Source organism: Alnus glutinosa, chromosome 9 (genome assembly GCF_958979055.1).
Source record: "Alnus glutinosa chromosome 9, dhAlnGlut1.1, whole genome shotgun sequence".
NCBI classification, from domain to species: Eukaryota; Viridiplantae; Streptophyta; class Magnoliopsida; order Fagales; family Betulaceae; genus Alnus; species Alnus glutinosa.
The window spans coordinates 13,394,297-13,407,056 of NC_084894.1; the positions used below are offsets into that span (position 1 = coordinate 13,394,297).

Consider the following 12,760-nt stretch of genomic DNA (forward strand, 5'->3'; position numbering starts at 1 on the left):
CCTCCGTCACTGTTGGTTGGCATAGAGCGTAGGGAGTCGCCGGTAGATCTTTATAAGGCTTTCTCTAAACGAAAAAAAATCTGCTCTGGAATAAGTTTATCCGCGTACTGAAATAAAACTCCATTAAAACCTATTCAAGAATAAGCATATTCCTGTGTTGGAATAGAAGTAACTCAATTGTGCACCCAAACATCAGTCTTCTTCTTCATCAAAACGCTGCCGACGCCCTGGAAAAGAAACACATCAAGTTGTGCAACCCATCATCATTCCTTCTTCCTCAAATGTTGTCGACGACCCCTGAAACAGCACAGAAAGTGCAGACCCGAGAGAAAAAACCCATCTACATCCTCCATGGTCCCCGCACCAGTTCGAGCCTCACTAGAAATAGAAAACCAATCTTTGCTCCTAACTTTGAACATCCCAACCGTAGAGCGAAACCCACTAACTCCAAATCCTCAAAAGAATTAGAGGAAAACACCTTCACCTCTTGGGTTTGTAGAGAGTCACCTAAAGGGAAGAAATCCAACAGCCCACGGCTTAATACCGAGCCGAAAACAAAACCATAATTCTAGGCTAATTCTAAGTTGAAACTCGGTTTGCTTAACCTGTGCTATGCGCGAGATTCTACATTATAATTTAATTTAAGAATTTAAATATTTCTTCATCATACTTTTTATTAGTAATCCAGAAAAAAGTAAAACTTTTTAAAATATTTGTTCACATAAGTCTAAGTTAGAACTCGGCTTTTATATATATATGATAAGATAGTTAAAGGAAGATAGATGTAAAAATTAGTGAGAATTTAATAACAATAAAATTTGACGTTTCTATTTAATATAAGAGAGTTAATTAAGTGTATTAAATACACTGTTTATTTTGCTTGAAATATATGGACCGATTCAGTGTTACTTCACATATCATAATTATAGGTTAACTCTAAGTTGGAACTCGGCTTTTATATATATATATATATATATATATATATATATATATATATATGATAACATATTGTAAATTTGTTATTTATATACTATAGTTATGTACTATATTTTATAATTTGATTTATATAGTTATATATTATATATTTATGCTATAGATAAATGTATAGAGGTTTATAAACTCGGGCTTGAACTCCGCTCGGATCATACATTAAAAAATTTGATATGTTTGGCTCCAAAAATAATCTGATTTCAATTTGCTACAGTGTCCGAGTTTTTTTTTTAAAACCTGAAAATTTAAAAGCAACCCGAATTATACCCGAAAACACCAAGAATTTCTATCAAAATTTGAATTCCAACGCATGTCAGTGGAACCATGTGGAAAGTCAGGCGTCCATTATTGTACTTGCAGGAAAAACGTGAAGTCAGGCATCCATAATAATTAAATAATTATTATTCATATTTATTTATATTAAATAATAATTATTTCAATTATTATTCGACACTCATTTTCATAACTCCAATCATTCTATACAACTTTTCATACCATCAATAATTTCCTACCATGGTTTTCCATAAAAAAAATAATTTCATACAACTCTCACTTAAACATGATTTCAAATATAATTTAAATTCTACTATACATCCAAACATGGTTTTTTGTCTCGAAATTTGTACACCAAATAATAATTGAATTTTGATTTCAAAAAATCGAACACCCAAACGTGCCATTAATAGTTTAGCTCGAGCTCTAGTTGAGCCGAGTTTGTCGAGTACCCGGCTTAGCTTGCATGGCATTCCCAATGAGCTCAAGCTCACCTAAGCTTTCAACAAGCTGAACTTGAACACACATTTCATAACTCGGCTCGAGCTCGACTATTAAAGCTCGACTCATAAACGAGCAAATCTTGAAATCTTAAAACTCAGCTCTGCTCGATTAGACCTCTCACGTGATTGTAAAAATCAACCTTTAATTTTTTATTTTTTCAAGTCTTTACTAATTCAAATGTTGATTTCCATTGCTATATAATTCAAGTTGCGTAGCAGTATACTAAATAACGTTACTCTTTAAATAAATAATAATAATAATAATAATAATAATAAATTTTTTTTAAAAAAAAAAAATGCAAAGGAGAAAGTTTATTATGGTGGTCAGTGTGCAATAATTTATCAGATTTTAGCTCCATAAATTGAAAAATTACCCACATATATTCAAACATGAAACATGCAACTGGCAGTCATGTAACTGTTATTCTCTCTCTCGCTCTCTCATAAATCCCATCATACATTTTTCTTAATGTTGGGTTATCTATTTCTTACATGAGAGAGAGAGGGGGGCAACCAGTTGCTTGTCAAAGAAGTGTAACGAAAATCTCAAACTTTCTCTCTAGGTACTAAAAAGTTTCATAGTTAACCACATATCCACATGGTATGCGTGAGAATTAGAAGAAGCACACGTTATTTTTCGCTTTTGAGTTAGACCGATGCAGTTGGACATCCCAAATCTAGGTCGGATTGGGTACAAAAAACAAAAAATGCAGATGGAGTTTCTCCTTAAGCAACGCTAAGGTCTGATTAAAAGAAGAAAGAAGTAGCAACTAAGAGAACCAAAACTCGCACAAAACAGAGATCATAACATTTTTAGTCTCCATTTACCACACCACAAAACTGACATGGGTTCGCTGGATCTTTAGAAAAAATGGAAATTGAATCACATGAGCTATAATTTCAGAGATTCAAGCGCGCACCTTTTCACATTTGATTTTGTTCTTTCCAAGAATCCTCACTAACCAGAACTTGTAATTTTGCTTATTACAAATCTTTCAAGAATCAATATTCTCATATTTGGACAATCACACGTACACCGATGAGCTAGAAATTTTCAAATTCTATAGGCTGACAATCTGAGAATGGTTGTATCCGGTTTGCTGAAGAACTTGTGTGCCATTGAAATATGTTCTTGAGCTTGTATCAGATATGTTACTACTCAGAATAGAAAATTGATCCATATAAATTCCGAAATAAGAGATAAGCGGATCTGCCCGCGACTTGTCAACCACAAACCTCAAGTACTGAGATTTTATGGTCGGAAATTGCAACAGCCTCTGATATCCTACCGTAGTGCCATTGATCACTTTCTCCCATTGCCCATCTTCATTCAAGATCTCAAGGTGAAACTCAATAACCCGCTGTCCGACGTGAATTGGTTCTTGAACCCGCAGAACATTGAAAGATAATACTTGTTGAAGGTCCAAATATAATACCCAATCAGTTTGATTCTCCTCCGGGGCCCAATAGGTGTAAATACCTTCTTTGAGGACATTCTGGGGGTTGAAACAAGAATTGAAAATGCCTCCTCGTGTACTGCTGGCACTAACAGGAGCATTAATAGCCAGATTATGTGAGAATATGGACCTCCGGAGCTCACTGAATTCTTGAAGCACTTGTATGTCTTCAGCTGATATAAGACCTGAAGAGTTTGGGGGTACATTTAGTAACAAGTGACAGTTTCTGCCAATTGATTTGTAGTATATGTCAAGAAGTGTTCTCGCAGATTTCGGAACTTCTGATGCATGCCAAAACCAACCAGGCCTGATTGAGACATCACACTCACCGGGTACCCACTCATGACCGAGTTGGTCTCCTTCCCTTAAGTATCTGTTAGATGTATCAAAAGATCAGCTTAACAAAAACAGCCGTTCTCAATGTATCCCTGTTCTTTCCTTTCATTCTTTCAGGGATCAAAAGTAAACAGTGTTTCCAGAAAGCCAATGTTTCATATATCAATGCGATAATGAATAGATCAAAGCAATCATAATTCAAGGGCTGCAACAATTGTGCTTTGTGAACCAGGACTTTCCTAAATGAGACTGATATCTCAAAGGGATATGACCTCTAGCTAATGGACAGTTCCCACTGTATTAATATCAAGCAATTGACTCTAACGCTACATTTGCCCAGGATCGCCCCCCCATGTGCTGTTCTGTAGAATTATATCAATATTTTCAGTTAAGCAGGAAAACAAGAATTACGATTTAGGAGTTAGAAATCCTGTTAAAAAGTCCTTCTCTGCCAAGTGCATCAATATTATACCATTAGTTCTGTGAGCAACACGGAAAATGATGGCAAAGCAATTACTATTGAAGGGTAATGATGTTTTAACTTAATAAGGTATCTTGAACAAGCAGAAACTTGAAAATACTTGTAAATGCTAGAAAACCTCAACCTATATTGTCTTAAGCAATCAATGTTACTAATGGAAGGGAAGGGAGGAAACTAAGGAAAGTGAAACTCACTGACGGTCGGTGTCACCAATCTTGGCAGTACTCCTGTTGAAAAGCGACCAGCAAGTAGAACCAGCAACACCAGCCTCATCACCAATCCACCTGGTATCTGGACCAGCATCAGAAAAAATGACAGCCCCAGGCTGGAGTTGATGAATGAGACTAAACCAACTCTCAAAGAAATACTCCATGTCTTTCTCTCCCTCCCCTTTCGCACCATCCAAAAATACCTCCTTGATGTCACCATACCTGTTCCAATTATGAAAGATCACCTGCTATAATTCTCTGATTCTCTAACCATGGAACTCGAAACAAAAAATAGGAAATTACTCAAAAAGTTCAATTCTCCAAAAAGAAACAGAATCCGTCTGTTGAACCAATAGAAAAGAACTAAAACAAATCTTCAAGAACTTCTTAAACTTAAACAAGTAGAAAACAAATATAAAGTTGATAATGTTAAAATGAGACTTGTTAGGTTTTTAGTATTGGCAAATTCCGTGTCAAAACTTATTTGGTTGTAAGTTTTAGTCTACTGGTTAAGTCGGTAAAAAACTTTATCCAAGACTAAATCCAACTCAAATTGGAAGACCTAGAAGATGTGGTTAAAGCCTAATCAATCAAGTCTTGAAATGAGCAAATTGGAATTTCATTAAGTGGAGTTAAAATCAGATTTATCAATTTCAAATTGAGTACGTCTCCGTATTTTAACTATAACTTTCGTCTCAAGTATTGGATTGCGGTGAAATCAGCGGTGTTGAAAATCTAACACAAATGGAAACAAATATGTCGGAAATAGGTTTTCCTTAATTAGGACTTTTACTATGCCAAAATCGTCCCACAAAATAGGACCAAAAATCTGGGCAAATTTTTCTGAAATCCTATTCCAACTCGAACTGGGTTTTCTTCTAAGGTCTATTTAAAGGGACATCCAGGCACGAATTTATTAAGGATTCTACTCTATAATTCAGTGTGCTAAGAGAGAGTATTAGACCTAAACTGTTAATGTTAAATCTCTCTTAGAGTTTTGGTTATTGTTTAACCATCAACCTTGAACAATTAAAGCCAACCGGAATTTCGGTTAAGGAGATCAAGAAGAATAACTCTCTAGAGGTTATGAGAGAGAAGCAGACAAGTGAGTCACTTGTAGTAATTCAAGAGTGTGACAACTACAAAGGTTTTGTGAGTATTAACATCTTGTAATTCGTAGATTCTTCGTTATTAAATTGATTTCTTGGGTTGGCTACCCTTTAGTGGTTTTTCTCTTTGAGTTCAAAGAGTTTCCACTTCGTCACCAAATATCAATGTCAATTGCTTTATTGCTTATCATATTTTGGTGATTGTTTGTTTGTAGTTAATTAAATTTTTTTTTTTTGATAAGTTTGTTTGCGGTTAATTAAATTTTTAATTCCGCATTATATTGTCATACACCTATTCAACCCCCCCTCTAGGTGTTGTTTGGAATCTAGTTTATATTTTCAATTAGTATCAGAGCGAGTTCACTATGTTTGGATTAAATTCCTTATTGAGATCCTTGACTCCTCTTGTTATGAATACTTCTCGGTCATCTCAAGATGATTCTGATGATTTAGTATGACCTTCAGACGACCTATAACAAGCTCTATGAGGAATGTATAAAATTGATGAAAATCAATAAAATTTCCCGTAAAAAGCTTAATGATGTTGAGCATGAAAAAGAGTCTTTGATTGCTAAATTGTCTGAATTACATGCTTTAGTTGACTCTTTGAAATCTGAAATTATTGTGCTTGTTGAAAATAATTAATCACTTGAGAATGAATTGAAAGGCTATAAGGAACTCTCACATAGACTCTCTAGTGATAATATGAAAAACTTGTTTTGTGTTCAAAAACATGTTTCTAACAAGCCTAGTATGATTGTTGATAACTTAATTGCCTCTACTTCGCATGCTTCTAATTCTAATTTAAAAAAAAACTATGTTTGTTAAGCCTATGAAAGTGGAAGAAGCCAACGCCGATATAGTGTGTTTGGATAAGGGCAAAAATTCTTGCATGAATAATTGTGTGAAGCTCAAATTCAAGGCTCATCTATGGAAACAAACTCAAGCTAAGTTTGTTCCTACATGCCACAATTGTGGAATTAATGATCACATTAGGCCAAATTGTTGTCAGTTGAAATCCCAAAGACCTTAGAATAAGGAGGATGCTCCTAAGAAAGAAAAAGATGTTGTAGAGTCTTCTGTGTCTAAATATGTCCCTCCGCATAGGAGACAACCTTCTCAAAGGTTTGTCCCTGCTTGCCATCATTGTAGCAAAATTTGTCATATCCAATCTACGTGTTTCAAACTAAAACCCTGTGAGCATAAGTATGATAGCTCCTACTCTAGGAAAAGCTATGAGTTGCTGTGCAACATGATGAGAGTGGTTTTAACTAGGTTAGATGAGTTGGACATGGGTCATAAAATTGTACATAGTGGTAAGAAGGCTTGGGTTAGGAAGGTTAATACCATTCACCCTTTGAGGAGGAGTGGTAGTGGACTCACCTAGAGTTAGGTGGTCACGTGGCATATCTAGGATCATTGTTCATGCATATTCATATCCTTAGAGCATGTAGAGTTCTTTGCACTTATTTTTTTTATTTTTATTTTTATTTTTATTTTTTTTCTGTGATTTACTTAATTTCTATTTTGCATATGCATTGCATTAATTTTGTGTTTTATTTCCAGCTTTCATTAAATTAACAAAAAAAAAATAATTGTTCCTTTCTTCCAAACTTTGGCTTTTGGATCTTGAAAGTTTATTAATTATTCATGTGTATTCCTCGAACTCAACTCATAATTATCTCTTGGAATGTGCTTATTATGCATGAGTTGATTATTCTTTTAAAGGACTAAATTCTGTGCCTAAGCATGAGCTTTTGTGGTACACTTCTCATATGCTAATATTTTGTGCGCTTTAAAACTTTTATTTGAACTAAGCTTGACTGCAAGGATAATGTTTGTTAGGCAACCATGTGAGGGAGGTCGACTAGCTTTTCGATCAGATTGACCAATTCGCTAGTTGAACCTAGAACCTAAAAATTCATGCATTCTTTCCATCTGATTTAAGCACAAATGTTTAAAGGCACTTTCTCACAAAGAAATATATGAACTAAAGTTCAATGTCAAATTATTGCTTAATATGTCTTTATAGAAACAGTCAGTGATCAAATTATTGCGGAAAGAGATGGTCACTAAAGGACTATGTTTAAGTTTGTGCTATGTCTCAAGGGGATTATATTAGATGAGGGTGATTAGGCCCTCATATGATAAGGTTTAACTTTTGACTTGATGTTGATGCCAACCTTCCTTATGAGGATTTATGAGCTTTTCTTCTCACCAAATAAGATTTTAAGCTTGATAAATAGAATGTTATCACATACAACACAAAAGCATAGGTTGAGTGGAACATATTGCTTTGCTTTTGTTAAAGAACAATTTGATCCATTCATCTTTGATTCTCATGCTTACTTTGCACACTTTAAGCTTTATTGTGTTGGGAATTCGTTGTTTAACACATGAGCTATTGATGCATTTTTCTTGTGTACTATTTGGATATTTGATCATTCTTTGAGGGGGAGAATTTTATTTTTTTGCAAAATATTCAATTCTGAATATCATGTTTCTACTATTCATTGTCTTGGATTTCACTCATTTTAGATTCGGTGCATTGCTCATGATCATGGTCGGGATTAGAGGAGAGTTTCTAGATGTGGTACTATCTAGTTCTTAGAGAGGTCTTTTGTTTCTATGCATCAACCACTCATGTGATGTACATGGGTGATAGATTTGGCTTGTTTGAATTGATTATTACAGGACTTTGTATTGATTTTTTTTCCTTAGTCATTTCGTGACAAAAAGGGGGAGAAAGTTTTGGTTTCGTTTTTGGTCATTGATGTCTTCGATAAGGGGAGTAGTATCTCTTTGATTGATTAACATACTAACGTGTTTATTGAATATCTATTCAATTATTCATCTTTATGTTAATTGAGTTTTAGTACTTATTTCTCTATTCGTTAATGGTTTGTTCATGTTTCAGAGAATAGGTTAAACTCATAATTTCATCTAGCTTATGTTGGGTTTTGGGTTTTGAGTTTTTTAACTTGAGCTTTTTGTTGTAATTGGGTTCTGTCACCGAATTGCCAAAAGGGGAGTTTGTAAGGTTTTTAGTATTGGCAAATTCAGTGTCAAAACTTATTTGGTTGTAAGTTTTAATTTACTGGTTAAGTCGGTGAAGAATTTTATCCAACACTGAATCAAACTCAAATTAGAAGACCTAGAAAATGTGGTTAAGCCTAATCAATCAAGGAAAGAAACAAATTGGAATTTCATTAAGTGGAGTTAAAATTGGATTTGTCAATTCCAGATTGAGTACGTCTTCGTATTTTAATCGTAACTTTCGGCTCAAGTATTGGATTATGGTGAAATTAGCGGTGTTGGAAATATAACACAAACGGCAACAAATATGTCAGAAATAGGTTTTCCCTAATTAGGACTTTTACTATGCCAAAATTGCCTCGCAATATAGGATCGAAAATTTAGGCGAATTTTTTTGAAATCCTTTTGTTTTTTTATAAGTAGAGAATTTTATTAAAAACACAAAAGGCGCTCCGAAGCATACAGGAAGTATACAATTTCTGAAATCCTATTCCAACTCAAACTAGGTTTTCTTCAGAGGTCTATTTAAAGGGACTTCCAAGAACAAATTTATTAAGGAATCTACTCTAGAATTCAATGTGCTAAGAGAGAGTGTTAGACCTGGAATGTTAATGTTAAATCTCTCTTAGAATTTTGGTTATTGTTTAACCATCAATCTTGAACAATTGAAGCCAACCAGAATTTCGGTTAAGGAGATTAAGAAGAATAACTCTCTAGAGGTTATGGGAAAGAAGCATACAAGTGGGTCACTTGTTGTAATTCAAGAGTGTGACGACTGCAAAGGTTTTGTGAGTATTAACATCTTGTAATTCGCGGATTTTTCATTATTTGATTGATTTTCTGGGTTGGCTACCCCGTTGTGGTTTTTATCTTTGAGTTCAAAGAGTTTCTACTTTGTCACCAAATATATGTGTCAATTGCTTTATTACTTTTCATATTTTGGTGATTGTTTGTTTGTGGTTGATTAAATTTTTAATTTCGCATTATATTGTCATACACCCATTCAAACCCCTTCTTGATGTTGTTTGGAATCTGGTTTATATTTTCAAAACTCAACTAAACTCGACAAGGCATCCAAAACGATTCATAAGAACAAGAATTTTATATAATCCATTGGGCAGAACCCCGAAGCTCAATAACTACCTAAATCAAACAATCCAGTCAACAAAAATTTTAAGAATTTTTTTCCTTCTTTCCTCGTGGGTCAGAAGTAGTAGGTAATTTAAAAGTAAGAGAAAATAACATTGCATAGAATTCTCAGATAACATAAGAGATCAAATGCAACGAGAAAGACAGAACCACAAACAGTTCAAAATGACAATCCCATTAACAAAATTCCACAGAGCATAAAAGACCCAATTCACAATCAACAGAATTTGATCAGACGTCAACGCAGAACTCCGAACAACAAAAATGTACCATAATTGCTTAAAATCACATTCAAACTGAAAAAATTCAGAGTCAATCACCTCGTGAGCAATTCAGTCATCTGCCCAATGTAGAACTCATTATACTCCAAAGTCTTCCCATATGACACCTCGTGCCGATCCCACGGCGAAAGATAAAGACCCAACCCAATGCCTGCGTCCCTAGCAGCCTCAGACAGCTCGGCAAGAACATCACCACTTCCATTTCTCCAGGGGCTCGAGCGCACCGAGTAGTTGGTGTAGTCGGAGGGCCATAGGCAGAACCCATCGTGATGCTTAACGGTGAGAATCACGCGAGTAAATCCCGCGTCCTTGGCGACTCGTACCCACTGAGTTGCGTTGAGGTTGGCGGGGTTGAAGACGGAAGGGTCGGCGTGGCCAGAACCCCACTCGGAGTCGGTGAAGGTGTTTGGGCCGAAGTGGAGGAAGAGGGCCATGTGCCCGAGCTGCCATTGGAGCTGGGGAGAAGAAGGGATGGGCAAAATGGGAAGCGGTGGAGGTTTGACTAATGGCTTTGAAGAATAAGAAGATGCAGATGAAGACGAAGAGAGGAGTGAGAGGAGGATTAGAAGGGTGATCTGGGACATGGGTTTTGTGGCCTTTTGGGTTTGGCTTCTGGGATGGTGAGTTCGAGGGATGGTGGTAGTGAAGCTGCTTGCGGTGGTCTGCTTCGTCTTCTCCTCCATGGCTTGGGAGACAGATAATGGGACCAAGTCAGAGAGAGTGAAAGTGAGGGGCTTTTTAGGAAGGAGGTTGGTTTTTTTTTTTTTTTTTTTTTTTTTTAGATATTTGAAATGAAAACAACAACCAAAAGCCATAAGAAAATGAGTAATTCTACGTATCATCCCTTTATCTTCTTTTTATTCCCCAAAATTGATGTGGCTATTAAAATTACCATTGGATCAAAATTCAATAATGATCTATCATAAATTCAATGGTGATTTTAAAAGCTACATCAATTTTGGGGAGACAAAAAGAGGACAGAGAGATAATATGTAGCATTACTTTAAAAAAAAAAAAATATATATATGGCTTAAGAAAGTACAGAAACAGACGTAAAACAAGCCAAACATATAACAATAACTAGGTGGGTGGATCCTTTCCGCCAAGTGAAGGTTGCTTTAAAGCATCTCAAGAGACTTTTTATATATTTTATATGCTTCACAATCGCTATACTGAATATACTTATTTTTCAACATATGTTTTAAAATGATAAGTCTTGAAAAACTTCCTATAGTAAGCTTTCCCGCATGAAAAATAATTGAACGGTTCAGATTTAATAAAATATATTTTTTTTTTATCAAACGATATTGTTATTTATTCCCTTTTTTCATAATTGAACCAACTTCGTAATATTATTCCTCACTTTAAAGAATAGTTATTTATTTATTGCAATTAAAATAATTATTACAAAACTATTTTATTTCACGTCTTTTTTTTGCTTTTTATTAAAATTATTAATTTTTTTAATAGAATAATCATTTCACTTACCAAACTAAACCTTAATTAGTATTGTTAACAAAAGTTTACGGCCCTGATTCAAAATCTCCCCACCCACTTCTCACCTTCCATGTGCACTGTACATATCAAAAATGTACGAAATTCTTTTTTTTCTTTTTTCTTTTTTTTTTTTTTTTTTCCATTTTTTACCCATAATAAGATGCATATTTCCTCACTTTAACGCTTTTCATTTTTTTTCTTGCTAGGGGTAAAATAGAAAAGTGAAAAATTCATTGTCAAAAATGTGCATATACATCACTCATAATGAACTCTTTTTTTTTTTTCTTTTTTTCTTTTTTTTCATTTTTTACCCCTGTCAAGATGTGTATTTCCTCACTTCAATGTTTTTCATTTTTTTTCTTGCCAGGAGTAAAATGAGAAAGTAAAAAATCTATTTTTTCTAAGAGCTGTACTATTTTTTTTCTTCCATTTTTTACCCCTGAAATACGCATATTTCCTCACTTCAACGCGTTTCATTTTTTTCTTGTTCAGGGGTAAAACGGAAAAATAAAAAATTCATTGTCAAAAATGTGCGCATACATGACGTGCTCTAAAATGAACTTTTTTTTTTTTTTTTTCCATTTTTTATCTTTGTTAAGATGCGAATTTCCTCATTTCATAACTTTTTATTTTTTTCTTGCCAGGAGTAAAATGGAAAAGTGAAAAATCTATTTTTTCTAAAATTATAATTTTCCGACTTGCGTACTGTGCACAAGGCCGGTGCACAATGCACAAGAACGGAGAGAAGTGAATGAGAAAACTTCCAAACAGGGCCTACATGTATCCATGGGAACGGTCGATCCCCAAGATTTCCCTTGATGTTCCAGAGACGACATTTTTTCCCAACTCAAATTATTATTATTTCAAAAGTAAATCAAAATGGGTTTGAGAGAAGAGAAAGAGTGAGTTTGTTGGATTAGACAGAGCAAGAACTGCCACTTCGTCTTCTTCAAGTAGTAATAAGCAACCAACACTAGTTAGAGTAGTTGCACTACTCATACAGGCAGCATTAAGTAACAAAGAAGAAGCAATAACGATGTCGTTTGGTTCAAATATGTTTTTGTTAAATCTGGACTGTTCGTATTTTTTTACAGAATATCTACTGTTTTTTTTCTTTTTCTTTCTAAAAAGTTCACTTTAAAGTTATAAGGGGTAGCTCATTCGGTTGGGGATCAAGCCTCATGAAGGGAGGTCACTAGTTTGAATTCCTTCTTCCCTTTTGTGTGACATATCAAAATAAAATAAAATTCACTTTAAAAGCACCCCACATCAAAACTCTTTAAATTTGTCTTAACTCTATTTAAATATTATTCTTTATTCAGACTACTCTTTATTCCAATGGTCATATACTCATATTCTTTCCGTATAAATAATAAATTTTTCTCTCCAATTTTCTTTCACCTCAACACAAATTTCTTTTACAATTCAATCTTTGTTTT

At 34.4% G+C, this 12,760-nt stretch overlaps 1 protein-coding gene across 1 annotated transcript; it reads right to left on the reverse strand.

Annotated features, from left to right (window-relative positions):
* Window positions 1–2,564: 2,564 nt before the first annotated feature.
* LOC133878411 (alpha-L-fucosidase 1) lies at window positions 2,565–10,545 on the reverse strand. Its single transcript, XM_062316964.1, has 3 exons — window positions 9,864–10,545; window positions 4,235–4,471; window positions 2,565–3,596 (listed from the first exon to the last, which is right to left on the reverse strand). The coding sequence occupies exons 1-3, from the start codon at window positions 10,505–10,507 to the stop codon at window positions 2,828–2,830; spliced, it is 1,650 nt and encodes a 549-aa protein (XP_062172948.1). The 5' UTR covers window positions 10,508–10,545; the 3' UTR covers window positions 2,565–2,827.
* Window positions 10,546–12,760: the final 2,215 nt, after the last annotated feature.